General features: G+C 40.9%; 1 protein-coding gene across 1 annotated transcript in view; it reads right to left on the minus strand.

Annotated features, from left to right (window-relative positions):
* Nucleotides 1–18,487, minus strand: part of CAD (carbamoyl-phosphate synthetase 2, aspartate transcarbamylase, and dihydroorotase) — a gene marked incomplete in the record, with an annotated part of 2,299,829 nt that overhangs the window by 168,208 nt on the left and 2,113,134 nt on the right. Inside the window, 2 exon segments of the mRNA XM_044075466.1 lie at nucleotides 8,676–8,801; nucleotides 9,179–9,391. Coding sequence (XP_043931401.1) covers nucleotides 8,676–8,801; nucleotides 9,179–9,391 — 339 coding nt within the window.

An 18,487-nucleotide genomic window follows, 5' to 3' on the forward strand; every position in this document is an offset into this window, starting at 1 on the left:
TTCTTAGCACGCTTTATCCATGGTTTATATGTATTGTGTCTTAAACTTTTATTCTTATCTATAACTTTATCCACCATTTCAGACTTATAGCCCCTGTCTTTTAGACAGCTTTTAAGGTTATTTATTTCTTCTGCAAAAGATGAATCTTCCATGCAAATCCTAGAAGCCCTGCTGACTTGCCCTTGTACTATGTTGGGATGTGTATATCTCGGGTGCATACTGTCAAATGACAAAAGTGTGTTTTTCCAACACTCCTTTTTATAAAGCTTAGAATTAAAACCTAACTCATCTTGTCCTACCCTAACATCTAAAAAGTCAATAGAATCATATGAATACTTAATCGTGAATCTAAAAAACGAAGTGGTAGAATGTAAGAAATCCACAAATTCACCTAATTTAGATTCTGAACCACCCCATAAAAGGAAAACGTCATCTACAAAACGTAGATAAAGTTTTATGTAGTTCTTCCAAACATCATGGTTCAGAACAAATGTATTCTCCCAATACGAGAGTACCAAATTTGCATAGGTGTTAGCGCAGGGAGTGCCCATGGCCACCCCCTGCGCTTGTCTATAAAATGAGTTGGCTCCCATAAAGACATTATTCTCTAAAACCAGGGTTAACAGAGTTTTAACCAAAGTAATTTTCTCTTTTTGAGCTCCTAGTTGTTCCAAGAGCTCCCCAATGGTGTGTATACCATAATCATTATTGATCACGGTAAATAAATTTTGTACATCCATTGTGACCATTAGAAGTCTAACAGCGCCCACTTTATTATTCATTTCTCCCAAGGACATAAGAAAATGTCCTGTATCCTTTAATCGAGGTGAGGATAGCCAACTGAGAGCTAACCGACTGGGCTAGCTGCTCAGGTAGGTTACCTGAGAGGGAGTCTGAGAGCTCCTTGACCAGATCCCTCTGTAGTCTGGTGAAATGTGCCAAATAATTCAGGGACCTCAGAGTAAAGGCCGCTGAAGTCAGGGTGCTTCCCTGCGGTCCATGCTCCTAGACTCCTTATTAGGAGGATGGACGGACGTTGAAGCCTCTGCCACGTCCTGCTGGGTAGCAGATGCCACCACCATGGCATCTACAGCCACGCCTTTCGTTAAGAACTCCTTCTCGGGTGGGGCAGACAAAAATTTGTTAGAGCGAGAAGGCACTGGTTCCACAGTATCTGGATGTTCCCGCCCTCCGACAAACCAAATCCAGGAGCTCGTCAGGCGGAGACACCCAGGAGGCGAGGGCTGAGCCCAGGCCTTGAGGAACACCGACTCATCAGCGGAGGGGTTTGGAATTCCAGCCGCCTGTTGCTTAGGATCTCTAGAATGTCTGCAAATGAGACATCATCCGACGACGACTTTGGCGACCCCTCCGCATCATCAAGCTCAGTGTCCGATGTAAGAGACTCATCCGGGGAGTCCACGTGCTTCCTCTTGCACGATCTCTTCCTTGGGGGTTCTTCCGAAGACAACTCCGAAAGACCCTCAGGAGGAGGAACCCCAGTAGGGGTAACCTCAGGCCCGGGGCTCCGCTGCCTAGAGACAGGGAACTGCCAAAGACCCAGTCTCCATGCCCAGGAAGGTGCCGGTAAAGCCGTAGAGATGGCAAGAAGACTTGGCCAAGGCACTCCTCATAGCTCTGAAAGCTGGACCCCAGAATCCTGGGAGGGTCCGGTCCCGAGCCATGATAGCAGGCGGAAGTCCCGCGGCGGCACCGAGAGGGAGGCTTGGAACCGACAGCATTGGTCCCAGCGTCACCCCGGGTCCGGCCGAAGAAGTCCGTGTGCTAAACTCGGACCAAGGCGGGGTTGGAGTAAGTGAAGCCGACCCTAGGATCTCAACTGGCTCCATCAGCACCTGCTCCGGAGCGAAGCGGTCGGAGGAGGAATGGCAATGGAATGGGCTATCGGCTCGAAGCCAAGTGGGTCGGAGCCGAAACAAATTTCTGAAAGACTGGGGACTGGAACAGTCTTTGGAGCACCCTGTCTATGTCGAATCTGACATCCTTGATGACCTGGAAGAGACCGAATAGGTCCGAGTAGGCCTCTCCAACGGCTCCAAGGGACTAGGGGACGGCTCTGAATCGACTCGACAATTATCGGCCAAGAAGTGTCCAAACCAATTTCCATCGGTGCGAAGAGGGCTTCGGCGCCGAGGAGGAAGTGTCTGGCGGACAACCTTCATCGGCTCGAGATCAGTGGAGCCGATGAAGGTGACCCTCTCGATGCCCCAGCCGTCGGCTCCGAACCCAGAGGAGTCTAGGCTGGAGGCATCGAGGCAGACCGTTCCCCTCGGCTCAAGTCTGTGGAGCGAAGGAGAAGCCTGCCTATGTCTTTTGGCGGTCGGTTCCGACGGACTGGTCGGAGCCGGCCCTTTTCTTTAGCAGGAGAAGGAGAGGAAGCTAATGCCTCTTCAAATGAGGGTTTAATAAGGCCTTTCAAAATAAGTTTATTTTTCCTCTCTTGGAGGACCCTCGAGGAAAACGCATGACACACGCTGCAGGACTCCTGCAAATGTTTGGCGCCCAAACAATACACACAGAGAGAGTGGTCATCTGTGACTGACATTTTAAAACTGCACTTAGTGCACTTCTTAAAGCCCGAAGGCCTAGGAGCCTGAGACATTATGGCAACAAATTTAGTAACTCTAACTATCACAGAAAACACTTACTTTCCCCCTTTTTTTTTTTTTTTTTTTTTTACACAAAGACTGTCACAACAACAGAAAAATTAACTAAAGGGATCCAAGAACCCTTAAGGACTTGAAAGACAATTGACTGACAGGGAAAGGCCCTTCAATTCAAAAGGGGCCTCTAGTCAGAACAAACACGCAACCACCACACAAATTTTTCACAAAAAATAACCACTCATACACAAAAAGTACGATATAGCCGTTAAGTTGAAGAATTAGGAAATTCCTGACAGAAAAAGTTAGTGAAAAACACTACTTAGCTCAGCCAGCTCGAGACCACGTCTTTGCTAGTTAGCGGCAAACGAGATCTGGGGGACTGGTAGTGGTGCATCCTGGGATATAGTAAGCTCAGCCAATAAGAGACTTCGCTCTTTGGCATAAGCGTGCCGAGTCGGAGCCGAGGGATCGGCTCCGAACCCATCAGTCAGAATGTAGGCGAGATAGGATCACATAACATCAGATGTTTCAGTGGCATGCATTTTATGAAGTCTGAAACTTAAAATATGTGATTGTTTGGGGACAGCAGTCCTCAATAAGTGAAGAAAGTCTGAAGAACACACAGCAATATGAGAAAAAAAATCAGGGACATCCAGCAAAGTCAAAGAGAGCTGAGAACATTCTACATTTATGTGTGGGGTGGTGGTAATGAGAAATGTAAAGCTATGGACTGTACGCGTCTGACAGCAGTCACTTCACTGCTGGTACAACGTATATACTTCTTCCTTCAGTGAATCACAACGAAATATCTGAGGAGTGCTCAGTCAGACAAGTGGCACTAATTGCTGGGTAAGTTTCAGTGAGTGGGCGTGTAGCAAGTTGCCTGTGTGTCTGCACCTTTGCATCTTTGTGTGCGACTCCCTGTGCCCAGCAATTAATACCACTTTACTCCTGAGATGTTTTGGAATGGAGAAATACACAAATCATCCCAAAAGTAAAGTCACTGTTGTGTGCGTTTGTATGAGGGTGTCTGAGTTTCTGTATATGAATGCGCCACTGTGTTTTTGCTTTTATATCTGTGTGATATATGGAAATGTCTGTGTTCGGGGGAGAAGAGTACGCTTTTGCACAGTGCAAAAATACAGTGTTCCACATTTTGACTGTTTATCACACATTGACATGGTCTGTGTTCCACAACCGCCTCTTAGAAGGTTGAGACCTATGGTCATACCCATTCACAGACTATGCTAAAGGTGCTACCTTTTTATTTAAGACTAAGTCACAGTAAGTAAATAGTTTCTACTTTAGTACAGTTCCTTCAGCAGTTAACTGGTATACTACAAATGTTTTAGGGTACTCAGGGTGTTGGGAGGATGGCCTAATGGTTAAGGTGTTTGACTTACAAACACAAGGTGCAGAGTTTGAGTCTCACAAGGGATAATTGGCTAGGCTTAAAATGTCTCACAAGGGCAGTTAGCTTAGTACTAATCTATGAACCTATGAACTAATATAGAACATTCTGTACTCCTACAAATTTATCAAAGGAAAAGCAGCATGCAATATTTTGTACTCAATGACTTATTAAAGAAAGCTTTTAGCAAACCAAATACTGTACAAATAAGGTCTACACTCCAAGTTTTCTACACTCAGTGTAGCAACAGCCTGAAACTCACAGTCAATTGAACTACTTACACCATCACAAACTACCTGTGAGAGAGGCAAATCCAGTATGCAACTAAGATGGTGGCATCACTGCTTACACCATCATAAACTACCTGTGAGAGGAGCAAATAGGCAACTAAGATGGTGGCATCACTACTTACACCATCCCAAACTACTTGTGAGAGAGGCAAAAATGTTAACTAAGGTGGTGGCATCACTACTTACACCATTACAAACTACCTGTGAGAGGGGCAAATGTGTAACAAAGATGGTGGCATCATTCATAAAAAGAACAGTCTACGAGTACCACACACCTCTCCAGCACTCCACACAAACACATGAAAATTATCATATACTGAGACTTTAAAAAAAAAATCTATCATTGCCTAAGCTTCAAAGTCAATCAAGACTAGATTTCATCAGAAATAAACCACAGCCCATACTGCCAGATCTATAACAGAGTCACAAGGAAAACAATCACCCCAAACCAAGTGTGCTTAAACTCCCTAGCTGTAAAAATGGTCTACTGATTGGTACCTCCACAGTAAGATACCAACACACTACCATCACAAGGCTTGACAAAAAGGCTGATGGTGAGTTCTTTTTCAGGTGCTATGATCTCAGATGTCTCAGGGTCATTCAAGACAAATGGGTATGGCTACAACACGATGATTACACAAAAGCCTAAGGGACATACAGAGACAGTTCTGAGTGTTCCATCATGTCACAAATGCAGGAAAGACTCTGGTATTGACAGGACCTTCTACCCTCACCATGAATGATGCCAAGATACAAAAGACAACTGATCAAAAACTGGCTGTATAACTGTTCTCATTTGAAGGGTATCAAGTATGTGTCGGTGTGGAATGAACTGCTATACAGCCCTACTTGTTATGTCAAGGCAACTCTCATTCCAGGGCTTCTGCATTCTGGCTAAAGCTTTTGCTGCCCTCACATAGTGCCACTTTAGGCAGCTAATGGATCTTCCAACCTAAAACACATAAATCACAGACTGGACAATATAAAGGTAGTGCTGTTCAATGGTAGTAGTCTAAATAAACTGCCTGATCTTGAGGCCCTCCTGCATTTGGACCATATTCATGTGTGTCTAACTACTGAAATGTGGTTTAAAAGTGCAGAAACCCCCCTCTACACCAGCGTCGTGTGTATACCCACACCTTCAGAACTGACAGAAATAGTGTTTGGAGTATTCACATTTGTTAAACAAACTACCTCAATGCTGATAAAACAGGGATCCACAAACCAAATGTATTGGGATTCAATTCACTCTAAATAAAACCATCTATCAGACCACAGCATGTTGCAGGACTTCCTAGATGACCCCTGAAAGCCATGCCCCTTTCTTAAAACACACTGGAAGAACTTCAAATACACAAAATTTCCATAATCCTGGGAGACAATTACCCACTGAAACTGGGAGACCTATACCTCAACTATAGGCTATAACCAAAAATTCCTCATTTTCATAAAGAATTCTATGGATCAAATAACGAGAGAACACAACTACAGGTCAAAATATTCTTGACCTTTTCCTTACTAACACAGCACCCACATGCACTCTCTCACTGGTAAACCCTTCCCCAGTCAAATCTGACCACAAATTGGTAACCTTTGCTTTCAAAAACCCTAAACCAATAGATGCAAACATCACAGTATTCAAAAACTTCAAATGCGCAAACTTACTACAATTTTCTGATGAATTCTCAGAATTTAATAACTGTAAACCCCAAAATGTTGGTACGACTAGTGGTAGTCAGGCATTTGCAGTCGTACATTAATAGCTATGGCTCCTTAAGCTTGTACAGTAAGAATATGAGAAATCTGGTAGGAAAGTCTTTGTTCAGCTAATACTTTGTGGACTTGGGTTTCAACATGTTTAAAAGAGCAGCTGGTTGAATAGGAGACCTAAACATCTTTGCTCAATAACATAACAGAGAGGGGACCCAAGTCACCTAGCTTTAGTTTTTGATGGGTTCCAAACTACATTAATGAACTTTTGCGACTATCAGATTGTTTTTGTGAAGCCAGTGCATGCATGCATGCATGCGTGTGTGTGTGTGTGTGTGTGTGTGTGTGTGTGTGTGTGTGTGTGTGTGTGTGTGTGTGTGTGCGTACATCTATCTATATATATATATATATATATATATATATATGTGTATATATATATATATATATATATATATAAAATCTGTGACAGCCAAACCAACAGCCAATCAGACCTGTGTAACAGCTAACTTGGGAGACCCGGACTGAATATAGAGTGTGCTACAATGGCAAGTGAAGCCAGACACCACTATACGCCCTGGGATTAATGATATTTCTATTGTTCCTATTTTAAAGTTAAGGTCAGCTAAACTTTAAATTATACATACTGGAGAAAAATATTTTTTGGAAGGACTAAAGACTCTCAACGTTGCGCAGGTGCTTAGTACTGTTTTTTACTGAACTGCAGATAGGTGGCCCTGTTTGTAATAAAGGATTTATTAGCTATATTTACTTGCACAGACATATATTTTAAGCATTTTTAGGGTTACATTTTATTAAATATTTCTATTGCACGAGTGTGTTTTAATACCCTTTAATTTAATATGATATAAAGGAGAAATAGAAATTTCATTTTATATATATATATATATATATATATATATATATATATATATATATATATATATATATATATGGGATCACTACTAAATACAGAACGCCCAAAATCCCAACGCTTAAAACACCGAGACCACATGCCCGAAAACCCCACAATACCGAAAATTTAAAACCGTGAAATTCAAAATTGCAAAAGTTACACAACCACACACACCTTCCCCCCACAACCAAACAATGCATCCTACACTAGAGATAGGCAGCTGCCCCCCCTACTTTATTATTCTAACTCCGAGATCACACAAACAGGCACACAAGGCAAACTCACACCCACACATTACAGTCCCTCACACACACACCACAGTCACAACAAACACATACACACACTACACCCCCTCACAAACACACTTACACACACATACTTATCTGAACCGCAACACCAGAAGTGCTAATGCAAAATCCCTTAACATCAGGATTTTGCATTTCGAGCTTCTGGTCTTTCGGTCATCTGGTCTCTGTTTTCAGCGTCGGGATTTTGGGCATTCGGTACTTCGTAGTGATCCTATATAGATATATATATATATATATATATATATATATGTATAGACACACACTTACACATAGTAACTTCTGTATGTTAATTCTTCTTGGCTGTATGTTATGGTGCTTTAAATTGGCAATTAGTCACGTGAATTTGACTTCATGTGATGTAATTACTTCTCCTATAAAAAGCCTATCATTTGTAGCGAATTTAAGTTCTGATGAAGTTCCCTTTCTCGGGGAAGAAAGCACATTAATTTTTATTGATTTACATGCTAAACTAGTTCTGTATTTGTGTGCTGAATTTATTCTGCATCTCCTGCGCCACTGGTGGTGAATAATTTTAATTTCTGTTTTTTTGAGAGGACTGGTACTGGAATCCTTTTCCTGTGATTATTAGTTTTTTTTTTTTTTTTTTTTTGGATTCCTTTAGCCCCCTTTTGTTATTATACGGTTTAAATTCAGTCATACCTCAAGTAAACTGTAGCCTGAAGATAGTATTTCCAAGCTGGTGATGTGGTGTTTCCAAATTTTTGTGACAGCTACAAAATGTAGCTTACAGAGGAATATCCAGCTGTGTGTGTGTGTGTGTGTGTGTGTGTGTGTGTGTGTGTGTGTGTGTGTGTGTGTGTGTGTATATACACTTACAAATTCACGTGAGTAAATCTGTCCACAGTTAACAGTAAGCATTGGTCCCTCACAGTGCTTAGCTGTCCAGTATGATACTTTAGTGATGTCTCTTCAGTGTAAAGCCTGTATTTTCCTCACTATGTCCATGTCGGTTTAATTGTGCACACTGGATCCACCCCCCACATCCCAAAGATGTGCCATAGGTGAACTAATGATGCTCTGTAAACAGGAGTACATACACATGAAAGCAAGAGCTAAGTGTGTGCATCTTGTAAAGCATTGGTACCTGTTTGGGATGTATTTCTACACCCTACATTCAGAGTTCCAGGACAGCCTATGGCATCTCCATGAACCTACAGCAGATTAACTGCAAAATCTGAGAATGAATGAATGAATGAATGAAGTTATTAACATACAATGTCTTGTGGCTCTCTCTCTCAATGTACAAAGCACACACCATGATTCAAGTAATTACTAGACAAAGTTACATATTCTGCCTGGTGTGTTTTATTACGGTTAGTAACCCATGAAAAGCCCTTTAAGACAAATATTTCTATTTCCCCTGAGAATATTGTGAAATCAAATATTATCCCTTACCGTCATCCCATTGACTGTGCCCAGTTCTTCTCTAATGGTAAACACATCCAATAGTGCCTGTGTAGGATGCTCTCCCACACCATCACCAGCATTGATCACAGGCTTTCGACAGTGCCGGGCGGCAACCTTCAGGAAAAGAATAAAGGAAAACGGGATTAAACATGCAAATAAAATATTTTAAATGCAAAGCAGTACAATGACTTCAGTTTTGGACATTAAAAAAAAGCTACCTCAGCACATTACTCCTTTTTAACCAAGACTTCTTACAAGATCTGTATCAATTTCTTGGCCTAAAGAATAAAATTCTACAAACATTTTATATGCTTGTAAAAAAGCTACTAGCTTGACTGAACTGATGGTGTGTATCCTGATGTTACTTTCCTGAGAAAAATCTAAAAACAAACAAAATCATTAAATTCAGTGTCAACACTACCCAGAAAGTTTTTCTTACTGTGGCAAAATACATGGGTTATTAACAAATGATGACAACTGGCCTTGCCTACCTCCACAGCCCCAGGTTCGGGATGGCGTAATACTACCACATCAACGTAAGAGCTCATGGTCTGAACAGAGTCTGCCAAAGATTCGCCTTTCTGCACAGATGATGTGGATTCAGAGAAATGGATAACAGATCCTCCTAAGCGCTGCATAGCAGCTGTAAATGAACTGCTCGTTCTGGTGCTGACCTCAAAGAACATGGAAGCCATCACTTTACCCTGTCAAAGAAAGGTGTTGTCAAACAGCATCAAAAAAGCTGAGGAAACTACTATTGGCACAAAGATTAAATCACTATGGCTATATAAGTGAACAGACACTGGATTAAGGTTAAGAGCAGCAATTACAGACAGCTTTACCATAGCATTTTAGTACATTTATAGCAGCCTTCTGCCAGCCATTTTTTTTCCTGCTCCTGCAGTTTACTGATCTTTGAACAAAGGCTACATGTACTAGCCTTAAAACCCTTAAAACTAAATACAGCAAGATAAAAAGATCAAAGTTGCTAAACATGCATTAAAGGGCTGCCTAAACAGGTTAATAATAGGCCAGTTATCCCTTCCAAAACATCAGCATTGGCAGAAATAGCTAATAAACGATTCCCTAGAAGTAAGTGATGACTTAAAATGACATATGCCCAAGATAAGTAAAGAGAACATGTACCTAGTTTAACTCAAACAAATTATATTTGCCCAAGCATATGACTAGTGAAAAGTGCTACAATGCTTGTACATTCTGAACATGTAACACAGTCACTGACACTTTTGACTATAACAAGAGATGCTGCCATTTTAAGACTTTATATAGCCAACAATGCATTGCATTTGTAAGCTAGACTAATTTGTGTGTCAGATGCCTGAAGTGTTAGCATTGTTGTTTCTGTTCAGCTATCATGAAGTTTAGAAAACAAAAGCTACTTGTTTGACTAAACTGATGGTATATCCTGATACTTCTCATTAACAATGAACATTACTGGGTAACCACAGGAACAAACTCGGACAGTGGCAGAACTGGGATCTTCTCCATGAAGATAAATGTGAAAAAAATATCTTCACAGTTAAACTACACCCACTGTGGATCTGCCACACTCGGATTTTTTTTTTTTTTTTTTTTTTTAACTGTTAAGACATTTAAGCTCTCAAAGCCATTGTTCTATCAATTTTAAATCACTCTGCCTGAAAAATTTTTTTTTTTTTGACAATGACAAAACTTAAGGCCCCATTGTAGTTGCACTTCTCAAAACTCTTTGGATGGAAAGGTGTAGGTCAAGGTATATTTAGTGTACTGAAATGAATACATATTTTTCTAAACACCTCTTGGAAACTTTCTTAAAAGCAGAAAATGTTTAGAACTCTCTAAACTAATGCATACATTACAAAGCTATACAAAATGTGCTTCTGGGACAGCAATACATCTCTAAAGAACAGCCACGTTAAAGTCGTACGTGGCAACAGCTGAAAATAATGCACTCTCTTTCCAAGGGTAATGTTTTGTGAGATCAGTATATTTTTCAATGATAGGTGGGTGGTAGTGTCAGCAACATAGGTTTGTAGACAAAATAAGTTCTGGCTAACCTCTGTTTGGATGGACTGCCTGGAGACAGATGTTTGCACAACTTCGTGTGGCGACCAACTCACAGGTACAGAGGAAATCAGATAAACACCCTATTGTATTGTATGGCTCCTGCAAGGAAGGTCATGTACAATGCCTTTTCATTCACAGAAGGGTAGTGTTCCACACCAGTCGGTTATTAGTAAGCTGAATGAATATTATGGGCAAAAAAATACATAACAAATGAAATAATAAACTTATAATAATGTGCACAAGCAAATGGTTAAACTGCTGAAGCTTTTGCAAGACAACTGGATGAGCTGGTAGGAAACTGAGTTTGATGGCACAAAATGAACTGAGATGGAAATCTGACTAGGCTGGCAGATCAGGAAGTGATAAAGTTACAACCAGAAATTAAACTTCAGAAAAAAAATACATATGGTCACAGGGTGGAACAAGTAAAAATGTAAATTACCAATTTAAACATGACAAATGCATAAGATGCAGTTAGTGTTAGTCTGACAAATACAGGAGGTGTGAACATTACCATTATGAGTCAAAACATTGTGCCTCAAATGGCAAAACTAGAAAAAAGATGAAAAAGACTCGATAGAAAACACTGTGGGGTTTTGCTGCTGATACTTGCGAGAAATGAAATTCAAATAGGTTGTTTCTGAAAATGAAAAAAATAATGAACCAAAAGCATTTGTCCTAGGCTCAATCACTAATGGGTTTAACAAAGAGAATAAATGGAAGTCAGTATACATGTGTTTGATTAAGCTGGCCTGCTTGACTGTGAACCAGTAAAGACTAAGCTAAAAAAAGAAGGCTGTTTCATATACCTTGACCACAAGTACAGCTGTGACATTTCCTATGCTGTTCAAAGCAGAGGACACACTTGACCAAATGCAAAGTCTTGCCATTACCGAAACTGTGACTGAATTGACCGAGTGGTGTGCTCCTGAACAGTGGAGTGCCGATTAAAAAAAAAAAAGCTCATTCATGCAGCTGTGAGAGAAAGGGTCATTTCATCAACATTAGGAGACACAGCACCAAAGCTCGACACAACTAAAGTGTTTTTCCACTCGACACTTCCAGTGCATTCTAGAAAATACCCAAAGCTGACAAACCTTTATTAATTCCAGTGGTGAGGCTCTGTTTTTAACAGCTGCTATTTGGTACAGCTTCACCACATGGAATTTTTCTGCATAAAATGACCGATTTGCTCAAAGGGCTAGATGGTGTTGCTGTTATGGATGACACCTTGGCTTTTGTTTGACAGAAAGAAAGGCAGGATTCAAAGTAAGAGGCGGTGTTGCAGACAATCAAAAAAGCTTAACCAAGATAAATGCTATTTTAGTAAAACAGAGCTACAAGTACTTCCAAGTTATAAGGGTTGTGGAATTAGAACAGATGTAAGCCAGGGCAGTGAAATAGCAGAATTATATAACCCATCTTATGTGACCGACATTAGACAAATCTTAAGCAAGTTTAATTATTTAGCCAAGTCTGTACCAGACCACTCAAAAAGGGTTTGGCCTTTATTTAATTGACCGGTAAAGAAAAAATATACCTTTGTCATGGGGAAAAGATGAAGTCCAAGCATTCAGCAGGACAAAAGAAATGCAGCAGCAGCTCTGCTTCTAACATATTATGATGTCACTACACTGCCAAGAATGCAGATGCTAGCAGCTACAGCCTAGGTGCCAGCATTACTCCAAACAGATGGAAAAAAAGTTACATATTGTTGCTACAGAATGCAAACTGACAGACATTCCCAACTAAAAAAATGTGCCTTGTAAGTGTGTGGGTATGAGCGAAACACTCCAGATACATATCAGGGCGTGGGAGTTTCCAACTCTAGGCTGATCACAAAGCACTGGTTCTACTAATCAATTCACATTAAAATGTCACTGAATTGTCAGACTGTTGATGAAACTGAGAAAGACCTGCGGTGGTGGTGCTGCGGTAGCGTTGTCACCTCACAGTAAGACGCTGTCTGGTTCGATTCTCAGCTAGAGCATCTTCTGCGTGGAGACATGCGTGAATGGGCTTACCTTCGTTGAAGGTTGTGCGTCAGAGCTGGTAACTCGGCACGTAAAAATCAACTACCAATCATTAGCAGACCGGAGTTCCGCTGTGGCGACCCCTAACCGGGAAAAGCCGAAAGACACAACAGTTGATGAACCTGAGAAGGTTCAATGCCACAGCAATCTATGTGCCTGGGAAATTAGTTGGTGCAGATGAGTTATCCAGAACACCTACATATGGCCAACCATTACCCGATACTCAAAATGACCAAGAGTTGCAATCTGTTATCCAACATGTGCAAAATGTATGGACAGACCATCTGAAAGAACGCAAACAGCTCATGCATGAATGCTATACAGTTGGAGTGCAATGGTTTGATGCCATATCAATGCAGAAACAAGTGCAGTCATCTCAGTGAGACATATGTAAAATACACAAAGGTGTTCAAGGTTTAACCAAATGCTGAGAAAGATCCAAATGTACCTGGATGGTGGCTACATACCAATCAACATACCACAGACCCAGTGTCTTAAGTGTTAACCTGTTATTGTTCATAAGCCAACACAAAGGCCAAGAGCCACTAATGCTAAAATCCTTACCCAAAGTTCCGTGACAAATAGTTAATAAATTGTGTACGTTTTTAGGCAAAAGCTAACTCATAATCGTACACTATTACTTTCATGATACATGACTCATGAGCCAACCATAACTACCCAACAAATCACAGCCAGATACAAAGCAATGTTCAAGGCAAGGTCTATTAAACTATTAGACAATGGTACACAGTTTATGTCAAGAGAACTCCAACAGCTCATTACTGACTATGCTTTCAGTCATACAATATTAAGTCCTTATTGCCCGCAATCAAATGAGGACTCGGGCAGCTGTACAAACATCTAAAAATTCAGACAAATAGATCCTCAGAGCTCTCATGACATATTGAGCTACTCCACTCACCGCCACCAGAGAAAGTCCTTCACAGCTTACAGTTGGAAGGCAAACAAACTGACATGGCAATATTAGAAACAAAACGTTAGGCTAACGTGATTCCGTATGATGTAGTCAAACAAAATGAGCAAAACATTGTCCAATACATCCTCTTCCTATCCTTCAACTAGTCCAAGCAGACTGCTTAAAAGTTAGAGAGAGGAAAAGGTGGGACATAATAGATCTTGCTGTGCAGAAAGCTAATGAACTACAATCCTACAGGATGGAAGCCAAAGATAACACCTTGGTTACACGAAACAGAAGACATAATCCTGTTGGCTCCTGTTCTGCCTACTGACTGTAAAAATTCTAATGTCTGTTGCAAAAGGTGATCTCAAAGTCTTCCTTTCACATATTTTTGCTCTGTATTCTGTTCCAGTTTGGTGATATTCAAATGAAAAGGATTAGTCTAGACATCTGATTACTAAACTGTTCAAGAATTGCGAGTCATTTTACAAGTCTTACTGGTAATGCATTTTTAAATGTTTTGTAAATAAACACACAGTTCATACGTGCTGAACGCATTTACAGGATCAGTCCAAAGGGTTAACTGTATGTTGCATCAATTCTGCACAACTGCGCTTAATTTCAGAAATGAGATTTTTCTCATTTGATAAGCAAACTAAAGCTAGTAGAATGTTTGTATACATATTATGCAACCAAGCCTCACTGCCACTTTAAGGGTATTACAGTGTGCTACAGGAGTGGGGCCAGAAAATTCCATTTGGGACTCTCAAACTTTTTACTGTCCCCCAATCCACCCGGCATTTCAAACAAATGGACACATCTTTCAAAAATGTTGCCCCCCCCCTCCCTGCCGTTGATACACATCATTTTCAGCAGTTCCCTTTAAAGCTATTAAAGAATATTGTTCCAAGATTTATAATTCTCTCTGTAAGAAAGTTATGTACTTGCTAGATACATTAACTTAGACAGCTATAAAATATGGCCTGAAGAAAGCTGCAGCATTTGAGTAATGCAAAAAAAATGCACCCTGTCGAGTACAGACTGTATTGCCTGGCTACACCCTTGGCGTGCTTACAATTTTGGGCTGTACATATTCCATAATGTATTGCATTTCTAAGCTATAGTTAACTGTGTGCAAGATGCCTCAAGTGTTAAAATCATTCAGGTTGAGCTGTCATATTGTCCAGAATATAAATTACTATGCCGACTAATCTGATGCTGTATCCTGAGACTTTTACAATTACCAATGACCACCAATGAGTAACCATGAGGTGCAACACTGTCAAAAGCAAAACAAACGCACCTTCTGCCACAAAAGACAAATGACCTGATCAAACTGCAGGCTGCCAAAAATCAATGAACGTGCTCAAAATCTGTAAGAAAAATATCACCAGCAAAGACAAATTACACTAATTCAGCACCGAACTGTAAATTAAAAAAAATATATCTGATTCTAACTATAATGTCACATTAGAATGTGGTTACAAAAATACTACAATATATCTTCCAAGTTCCAAGTAAATGTAAAACCGAACTACATCACCATGTTAACTTATCTCAGTCTGGAACTACAGCAAACAGCCGTACAGGAGAGGGGGGCTTTTACTATTTCTGCAGAGAGGTGATCTGACATACCAAGGTACTCCTCTATTCAAACTCTGAGGTTACATTATGTCAAAGAAACAAGAAAGCAAAGATTTCGCTCATAAAAAAACTTACTTTTATTTGGTGAGATATCAGACTTGGAATAAATGAGAAGAGAAGCTGAGGGAGGGGGGTTGCCCCCTATTCACAAATAACAGGATGCATTTTATATTAATTTTAATTTCTGTCATGTTTGCACCAGTCATTATCCATTATTTAAAGTAGAGCAAACACTTTTTATTTCTTTTTAAGTTTGCCAACAGATCTATAATGCTACAGTTAAGCTGCCATTTTAGAAACTATTTTTCAAGCTGAGCTCTGTAATGGAGATCATGTTAATTGCATCTTCATATGCTTGGTTTAATCCATTTCAAAGAAACATGTTTTTGAGGATATGCAACTGAATAGGACGTTCAGTTACCTGAACTAAAGCACCTACAAACTTAGCAACTAGGAAGACATAAGATACTTTATGGTTGAAACAGAGAGCCTCTTCCACTTGGAATAGATCTAAGATGCAGAAGGATTTCTAGTAGCTTCAGTCACTTCTGATACACTGGCTGGAAGGTCCAAGAAAGATCAGGCGATCTAAATCAAAAGCTGCAACCCCTGAGGAGAATCTATGTCAACTGTGGGGGAGTGACAGGACTTTTCTTGCTGACAGAAATGTTTCTTATGCTGCGAGAGACATGCGGGCCAAAAATCACACCATTTCTGGTCAGCAAAGGCCAAGCAGAATGGTTTGAGTTTTTATTTGCTGCATTCTGCTATAAGGATCCATACCAAAAAAAAAAGAAAAAGAAAAAAAAAAAAAACAGGAATCCCTCTTATCACTGGGGAAGAAGGCATCTTTTACTTCCACTGTCCTACTGTATATAGCAGAAGAGGAAAGACTGTTCTTTTGGGGGACATACACAGTCTTGCCTCCCAGGTTACCCACTGCAGAAAAACTGTGACCAGAGAAGCTACTCTGACAACCAACACATTCTTCCTACATTATGAACAGCTAACATCATGGTAATCTTATTTAATGACTAATGCCAGACTTGAAAGAGGGTAGAATTACATGCCCCTCCAAACAGTACATTTGGGTCATTAACATACCATATTTGTATATATATCAGTGCAGTCACGGATATAGTCATGACTTCAGCAATCTCTGCTTCTTGTGTGGCTGGCCAGCTGTAGATTGGGTGTCAAGGTAAAATGGGCAAAATAAAGACCCACTCCTCAACAGTGGGCAAAATAAAGACCCACTCCTCAACAGTACACACAGGAGAAAGGGTCATTTCTTCTTCAGAGGGCTACTTTCCGTGTCCTAGGCCAACAGGACCTCCTCCAGGAAGAGGCATTCACAATGGCCTGATGGAGCCACTTAAAGACAGAAGAGTCTCAGTCATATGATAGTACACAGGCATATGTTCACACATGCTGCCCTAGCCACACCATCAGCATTGCATATAATCCAGCAAGTCATGTGTTACTCCATTGTGGAAGCCAGAGAAAGAGTCTTAACCAGATCCCCCCTTAGCCCAGATCAAGGGAGACTGGGAAGCTTTTCAATCTTCTGATATAATATGGAGGACTGGTCCTCCTATAGATACGACAAAGAAAATTAGAATACAAAAACCACCAACAAGGAAGAAATGGCAAATATGGAGAAGCACTGGTTCCAAATGCAATTCCAAGCTTTAATTACAATGCGTAGATTAAGAACACAAATGAGCCACAATAAAATAAGCGCTTTTGTGTTGTCCAGGAACCAATGAAATTCTTATGTATGGTATAAAAAGGGCGGGATATTTAAAGGTTTTTATCTGATGAAGTTCTATATTTCCGGAATGAAAGCGCCTATTTTATTGTGGATCATTTGTGTTCTTAATCTACACATTCTTATTAAAGCTTGGAATTGCATTTGGAACCAGTGCTCTCCATATCTGCCATTTCTTCTTCGTCAGAGTCAGGAGAGAGATATCAACAATAGCTGAAGGATGTAGGTACCAAGATGACACAGTAGACCATCTTGTGTCCTCGCTACCTATAGTCATTGCTGCTTTGTAGGTGGCAACGTATTGCAATCTCAGACTGTGATGGGCTAAATGTGTCATGAAGGAGTCTGATCCAAGATGACAAGTCAGGATGATTGTAATAAAGTTCAGGGATTGATATCCAGGTGCTTCCAGGCTGCATACATGTATCTATCATGGCCCCCATGGGGTACTGTGACCTAAGGGTCCTCTTTCTCCTGCAGACTATCATTCAGATGCTTTTTTTTCTAGGGGATATGAAAGTAAGGTAACAGGCCTCACCATGGTTGAGCCCATAAGCCCAATAGCTTTTCCACATAAAAATTATATGGGGCCTGGGGGAGGATTATTTTCATATCCCCTTCTGTCTTCACTGACTACTCTTTTTTTTTTATTGCCCCCTTAGGACATCATCCAACTAGCCTATACCCAGTGCCTCGCATCCACACCAAGTCTACCAGCTTACTTCCCATCACCCTGATTATACTCCAGCATTGTTGAGGCCAGTTGTTGATCCTCAGGAGGTCCCGGGGACTTGGCTGTCTCTGCATCTGTTCTGGGGGGTGGTTCTTTATACATCCTATCCCACTCCCTGCTCCATCTCCCACTCTTGTCAATTATATCTGTAGGCAACTCTCTTCTTTGGATTATGTTTCCCTTAACAGATCTTCAACGACACACGGCCTCCCACCTGGGATGGGCACACCTATCTCTCTCAGCCCCTCAGTCACAGAGCTGGCCAAGCTAATCAAACCTGGCTTGTCCCACAGCCAGTCAGGGCTTTAACCCTTTACTCCACTGGAGTGGCTTTACTGATAATTTATACTAGGATGTAAAGAGAAAGAGAACCCTGGCAAACAGAAGGTCAAGTGGCTGACTGATATAACACACATCAGATAACACAACAGAAAACAGGATGCAGTGGGCATTGGAAACAGCCCAAACACAAGCAGAGGGCTCTGAAAGTGGCCTTACCTCTGACTTCAGAATTGGTCAGAAGAAATCACCACCTTCCAGTGTAACCACAGTCAGGGGGTACTCTGTCCTCTGACTTTGGGTGGCAAGCTGAATTACTGGCACTCATAGCAGGGCTTCACTTTATGCTCCTTT

Source organism: Protopterus annectens, chromosome 6.part1, assembly GCF_019279795.1.
Source record: "Protopterus annectens isolate FY-2018-M chromosome 6.part1, PAN1.0, whole genome shotgun sequence".
Lineage (NCBI taxonomy): Eukaryota > Metazoa > Chordata > Ceratodontiformes > Protopteridae > Protopterus > Protopterus annectens.